Here is a 7,157-nt window from a genome sequence, read left to right as displayed (position 1 = left end):
ACAACGTCGCTTGACGTGAGCGCGCATATTTGTGTGCGTGTGTGATTTAAATAACAAGAGCTTTCCGTAGTTTAGTTCAGCACTGAGGATTAACCCACGTGTGCAAGGGTGAAAGCTAAATAACACCAGGAAAACACTTAAGCGCCGCTTTACTTCGCGAAAACATTGTTTTCGGTGCAAACCAAGTACAACCAAAAATCTTGATGAACTGGATCAAGTGTACTGGGGCAGTTTAACATAATTGTGGATCACTACTATGGATCACTGGTAGGGTTGCCACCTTCCACAAATGAAAATAAGGGCCGTGACCAACATGGCTCAAGCGGCCAAACTCGCATTTTATGTTGTGTTTTTTTTTGTATAGGGGTGATCAAGAAAGCAATTAGTCATAAGTAAAATTAAATACTTTTTTATTTTTTACTTAAAAAAAAAAACAAAGTGAAATGAACTTAAAAAAAATAAACTAAAGAAGTTGAGAACTGAATGTAATGGTATATAACTTTTATAAAAGATGTGTAAATGTGTGCAAATATGTAAAAAACATTTTTGTAACAATACATACTGCAGACTCTCTTTGTTAATCCTGATGACATTTTTACCTAAAGAGGAAACACATTCGTTTCTGGGGATGTGGTGGAGTGTCGGGTGTAGCAGAAGACATTTTTTCAGAGGTGCGAGACGTGTGTGTGTGTGGTGTGATGTCTGTTGCTAGGAAACATTGACAGCAGCACCAGCAGGTAACAGGTCCGTAGCAGGCCGGGGGTCCTAAGAGGATCCACCACCACTTTGCTGGCCTTAGTATTGCCTGTATTTTATTTTGTGCTTAATTGTTACATTTATTGTTGATGTGTGTGTGACAGAGTTGATCCCCAGATTGTCTCTGAAACACATGCAAATTAGTCATGTTGGATGACTTTGCAGATAGCACAACATTCATCGTGGCATCTCCAGACTCTTTCATATCTGTCACGTGTGCTCAGAGTGAACCTGCTCTCATCTGTGAAGAGCACAGGGTGCCAGTGGTGGACCTGCTAATCCTGGTATCTTCTGGCCAATGCCAGTCGAGACCCAGGGTTCTGGGCTGTGAGCCCCAATCCCACAAGAAGATGTCAGGCCACACGCCACCATCATGGAGTCTGTGTCTGACCGTTTTGTCAGAAGCTTGCAGCTTCAGAAGCTCCTGGTGGCTGGTTCCTGCCCTTCTACGGCCCTGGGCAGCTCTCCTCATGTAACTTTCTGTGTTTTGGTATCTCATCCATGCTTTTGAAGCTTCATGCGATATGAATGTGCCATCCTGATGGATCTGAACTACCTTTGCAGCATGAATGGGCTGCAGATACTCCGTCATGATACCAGTAGTGACAGGGACGATGGTAAAACTACGCTACAGTACTGTAAAGAACAGTCAGTCAGTAAGGCTAAGGGGAGAGTGATTGTGGCCACCACCAAAACCCAGGTCCTTTATCTGGGTTGTCTTGCTGTTGCACCTGCACTGCACGTGTTGCCACTTTCATTTGCACCAAAGCAAGTGGAATGTGTTCACAACATTCCTACAGGACCTGCAGAACCTACAGGACCTACAGAACCAACAGGACCTATAGAACCTACAGGACCTGCAGAACCTACAGAACCTACAGGACCTACAGAACCTACAGAACCTGCAGAACCTACAGAACCTACAGAACCTGCAGAACCTACAGGACCTACAGAACCTACAGGACCTACAGGACCTGCAGAACCTACAGGACCTACAGGACACACTGATATCAGCTTGATGCAGTTTCACTCTGTGTTATCCTGTGTTGATTGTGCTTTCCCTTATTTTCTGAGCAGTGTGTGTCCCAGTGTGTGTCCCTGTGTGTGTCCCAGTGTGTGTCCCAGTGTGTGTCCCTGTGTGTGTCCCTGTGTGTGTCCCAGTGTGTGTCCCAGTGTGTGTCACTGTGTATATCCCAATGTATGTCCCAGTGTATATCCCAGTGTGTGTCCCAGTGTGTGTCCCAGTGTATGTCCCTGTGTATATCCCAGTGTGTGTCCCTGTGTGTGTCCCAGTGTGTGTCCCAGTGTATATCCCAGTGTATATCCCAGTGTATGTCCCTGTGTATATCCCAGTGTATGTCCCCTAAACAGCTATGTGCCCAATTCATGGCTTCATGATATTTTTACAAGAAGACTTCTTTTCATACTTTAAATTAAAAATCTACATAACGCAATCTCTTATAGCTTTTGTCAAAGCTATAAGCTATATATAACCTTATGCATTTAAATATTTGATTAGCTCATGATAATTCTCACTTTAACAGATCTTTTGTGGTTACTGAGCATGATCTGAAAAGAACAAACTGTAACAGTAAACTTTACTGTAAATAGTCAGTCTGCAAGTGCAAACAACGGAAACAAGTAATTAACCAAGTTGATCCAAGTTTGGAGGTGTTTTGCCGTGTCACCCCTGTGGTGGTTTTACAAACCAGTTGTAACTAGTCTGATACTCTGTAGTGAGTGAGTGCACCACGTTTAGTTATGCGTCTGAAAGAGGACATTTATCTTTATTTGCTCAGACCCTGGTGAAAATACACAGAACAAGACTAAACAGGTAACATGTGTAGATGTACTATAATGTAATATTTATTTAAGCTTATTACTGGGTTAGAACAATTATCCTCAACACCAGAGAAACGTATAAAGCAAGAACACCAGTCAGTTGTAGAAGACTGCAAAACAACTGTCATGAGCAACGGATTAACCTATTAATATTATGGGATGTTCTAGCGCCGCCATAGTGAAAATCGTCAGGCCCATGGTCAACATCGACTTCAGTTTGTGCGGGAGCACCGTAATTGGACACTAGTAGGACTGGAAAAGCAATGATGGACAACTCCAGATTCATGAACAGTGGTAAATACTCCAAGAGACACCGGTGGAGTGAACGCAGAGTGGTGGCAGTGTTCACATCTGGGGGACATTCTCCTGGTGTGGTCTTGGAACACTAATACCACTGCATGAGACACTGAACTAGTAGTGTGTCGTTCTATACTCTTATAAGACTGTGTAGAAGCCATTTGTTATGTTGTATATGTTTTGCCACTGGAGGGCATCGTTGGTCAAGTATCAGAAATGAAGACTTTACTTTCTGTTTATTACAGGCTTAAATTGAATTTTTTAAAAATTGCATCTTCCCTCGGGGGAAGGTGACCGAGGGAGTGGGAGGGAGGTGAAGGTGTTGTGAAGTGGGCGTCTCCCCTGCGGAGCTGGCCCGGCCTACCTTGACAGTAATTTGTAAAGATATTAATTAAACTTAACGGATTGTAAATGTCTACATTAAAAAAGTTGAAAATAAGTTGAAAAAAAAGTTGAAATTTTATGACAATGCTAAAAAGTACTGTTAAGTTAGAGACACATTTAAATTATGAAAAGTATAATATAGTATAGAACTTTAAACTTTAAAAGCACTAGACTTTTATATTTAGGTTATAAATATACATTGGTGTAACTGCTGGGGACAAGAATGCGGACTTTTTTAGTTCAGGTATTTAGCTCAACTTCAACTTTACCATTGAGAAACAAAACAGTCGCAGAGGTATCACAATTCTGTTTTAAATATATTGGTATTAAAATTGTTTAGTAAATAATTTGATTTGTTTACGAAATGTCAATTGTAATGCATTTATTATCGCGGCATCGTATTTCATAGCAGACATTTACTGATTCTGTCAATAGGAACATGTCAAGCTTCATTTTATTGACTAAAACAACCATATTAGTCATATAATTATTACTAAAGTTATAAGGCAGCTTGTAGATGAAACACAATTCTCAGGGTGCGTTTTCAAAAAACAAAAAAAAAAAACAAAAAACACTATATGGCGGAAGTGAAAACTGTCCAATCACAGGCGGGATTGTATTGCCCAATCAAAGAGCTTCTCCTGCGGAAATAGTTTATGGAACGGTAGAGTGACCCGGATGTGTTTACGAGGAACAAATATTTTGCGCGAAAAGTTGAGCGGACGATAACTGCGTTCTGTTGAGTTTGTTTTATTCACATAATTAAATAAATTAGATGATCCTAACATTTACTACTCCAGCAAACACCCACCACGAACATGGACGAGTATGATGAAATGTACGGCATCGAAGATGACTTTGAGCAGCAGTTTGCGGACGAACTGGAGGTCATGGCTGAGATGGACTGTGAGTGTCTCGGTTTGTAGATGTGAAAGTTTTGACGGAGATAATAAATCTGAGTCACCTGTACACGCACCTGTCTGCACCAACTCAGGACTCTAGCCAGATTATTTAGCTCTGTATCTTCCTGCTAACTTATCAAACAGTGAAACCCGTTGGTGTAAATAAATCTGAAGGTGTTCTTGCGTTACGGGGGTTTTGGCGCTGTGATAACTGACGATGTTGTCGTTGTATCTCGTTAATGAAGCGTCTTCAGTTCAAACAGGCTCATGGCACAATGCGAAAGCAGTTCAGTCTCACTTGGATCCTTCTGGTGGTTAAGAGTCCACAGAGGTTAAAGGTTTTGGAGATGTTTTTGGACATACAGAAACGACATGTCATCTTAATTGTTCCTACAACCTTCTGTCATTCATCCATCTGTCTGTCCATGTCACCAACACGCAGGTTCCTCTTATATAGATCAGGAAGATTCGGCCTTTTCTGGTGAGGTACCGAGTCGCCTCACAGAGAAACCACTTGTAGTCTCCTGCATCATATTTAAAACACGAACGCTTGTCTACTGAGTCAAGAATGCTGCTCGCTGCTACCAGGACCCTGCTGCACATCTCAAACTCTTCATGCCTCCAGTACAGCTCAGCTCAAAACTTTCCCCCAGATGTTCTCTCTGCACAGATATGGATATGGATATTTAAGAAGGTTGCAATAAGCAAATGAGTTCTCCAATCAAATCACAGCATTTGTATTCTAAGTCTCTCAATCATCTTGAGCATTTCAGATGTGTGCACTGTGGTTGTTTCGATGAACATTCACATATCCCAATACAAACAAATAGGCTAATTTTGGCCAAATACACTGACAAATCTTTAACAGGGTTGCGTCGATCAACATGTACACAGTATTTTTGCCTTTTTTTAAACACATTTCTTTGTGACAATGTTCAGCTTGGACTCTTGTCTTGTTGACCATTTGCAGTTGAGCCCCCGCACCATGGCAGAGTGTCTGAGTTCCGCAGTAAGAAGCCAGCGCTGCAGACGTTTGAAGAGGCCATTACGTCTGGTGACTTTGCTTTAAAAAGATCATCCACAGACCTGTCTGCCCTCAGAGAGACCACAGACCCATCGCTCAATGAAGAGGAGTCCTTGAGTGAGTTGATGACTGATGAATTAATTTTAACAGTCACCATCTTTTATTTGAAACATACACTGGCTATTTTATTAGGTCTCCACGGAAAAATGTTATAGCTTTGTTTGATTTGTATTAAAAGTTTGCACCTTGCTGTGCACCTGCTGAAGTGTTGTGTGTTTGCTATAATAATAAGTACATATAATTTTCACAATCAGCAAGTGGCTTAACACCACTGGTGGTTTGCTGGGGGTTTTTATCAGCCTAGTCTCCACCAAATGGTCTATTATGGGTTTATCCCTTCTCCCACACACCAGGAACAAGCCATTAAAAGCACTGAATACCTCCTACAGCTTTACTTGTTTTTCTAAAGTGGATGGAGAGTGAAGAATTCACATCAGGATGGTTTTGTTTAGAGATCCAGTCCTGTGTGTACTGTCCACTTCACTAAGTACTAATGTAGCTGATTCATAAATGCATTTTGCTTCATTTCATCTTCTGTGTAAAGGATGAACGTATGGAATCGTCTGGAATAAAGTGTGTGTGTGTTGATGTGTATGTGTTGATGTGTGTGCGTGTGTGTTGATGTGTGTGTTGATGTGTGTGTTGGGGTGTGTGTGTGTGTGTGTTGGGGTGTGTGTGTGTGTGTGTGTGTGTTGGGGTGTGTGTGTGCGTGTGTGTGTGTGTGTTGACAGCCCCTAAAGCGAAGAAGCAGAAGTATGATGTGGTAAAACGACTCCAGTTCGATGCGTTACAGGATGACATCACTCCTCCTTCCTCCCCAGAGGTGTACGAGGCGTCGGAGGGGACCAGGTCAACATGTGGCTCATACACAGACAGACATTCTTTTGCTTTAAAATGGATATTATATTTGTTTATAATGTGAACCTATTAATTTGTGTTTTAAGATGCTACTTTTATGCTGTTTTCTGTTTTGCGTTTTCATGATCCATAATGCCTATGGTGATGCGTTATATGATCCAACAGTGAGATTTTGGTTTTTTGACATTATTGTTGTGCTGAAGCATCACGTCTCTTCATTTTATGTAGTTGTTGAGAAATTTCAAATGGCCACGGAGACATGAACAACCATGGGTGTGGAGATCTGTGGAGAATTCAGTCACAGTCAGCCTGTTTAAGGCTGTGTTGTAACAGCTTAAGGCTTAGTCTAGACCTATTCATTTAGTCTAGACCTATTAATTTCCAGGACTGCTTACATACTCTCATTACTGTTAATATTACAACTCCCAGCATTATTTCAGACGTGTCTGTCTTATCTCTTTGCAGGTTTGCACTGAGTCTCTCTCCTGATAGGCCACCAATTGCCATGGCAGCCAGTGTTTTGGACATCAGTGGCCTGGCAGCACTACAGGAATCACCAAAGAGGGTTACCACGGCAGCGTGTCGCACACGGAAACGTCCCCCAGCAACAGGAGATTACATCACGGTCACAGACTCCTTAGGAAACCGAGTTTACCTCAGCAAGAAGGAGGATGACTACAAGGTGCTTATACACATGGACAGACTATACGAAACATTATCAAAACAATACTTAATTCTGCTGTAAATTATACATGTAGACCTACTGACAAGGTTTGTTATCAAAACAATACTTAATTCTGCTGTAAATTATACATGTAGACCTACTGACAAGGTTTGTTATCAAAACAATACTTCATTCTGCTGTAAATTATACATGTAGACCTACTGACACGGTCTGTTATCAAAACAATACTTCATTCTGCTGTAAATTATACATGTAGACCTACTGACAAGGTTTGTTATCATAACAATACTTCATTCTGCTGTAAATTATACATGTAGACCTACTGACAAGGTTTGTTATCAAAACAATA

At 41.3% G+C, this 7,157-nt stretch overlaps 1 protein-coding gene across 1 annotated transcript in view; it reads left to right on the top strand.

The window, feature by feature from the left end:
- Positions 1 to 3,958: 3,958 nt before the first annotated feature.
- Positions 3,959 to 7,157, top strand: part of chtf18 (CTF18, chromosome transmission fidelity factor 18 homolog (S. cerevisiae)) — a 23,711-nt gene continuing 20,512 nt past the window's right edge. Inside the window, exons 1-4 of the mRNA XM_076989993.1 lie at positions 3,959 to 4,185; positions 5,152 to 5,322; positions 5,997 to 6,114; positions 6,589 to 6,805. Of these exons, the coding sequence (XP_076846108.1) occupies positions 4,098 to 4,185; positions 5,152 to 5,322; positions 5,997 to 6,114; positions 6,589 to 6,805 (594 nt within the window). The 5' untranslated portion in view covers positions 3,959 to 4,097. The remainder of the gene's footprint in view (positions 4,186 to 5,151; positions 5,323 to 5,996; positions 6,115 to 6,588; positions 6,806 to 7,157) is intronic.

This window comes from Brachyhypopomus gauderio, unplaced genomic scaffold (genome assembly GCF_052324685.1).
Source record: "Brachyhypopomus gauderio isolate BG-103 unplaced genomic scaffold, BGAUD_0.2 sc72, whole genome shotgun sequence".
In the NCBI taxonomy this organism is placed as follows: Eukaryota; Metazoa; Chordata; class Actinopteri; order Gymnotiformes; family Hypopomidae; genus Brachyhypopomus; species Brachyhypopomus gauderio.
This window is presented reverse-complemented; position numbering and strand designations above follow the sequence as displayed.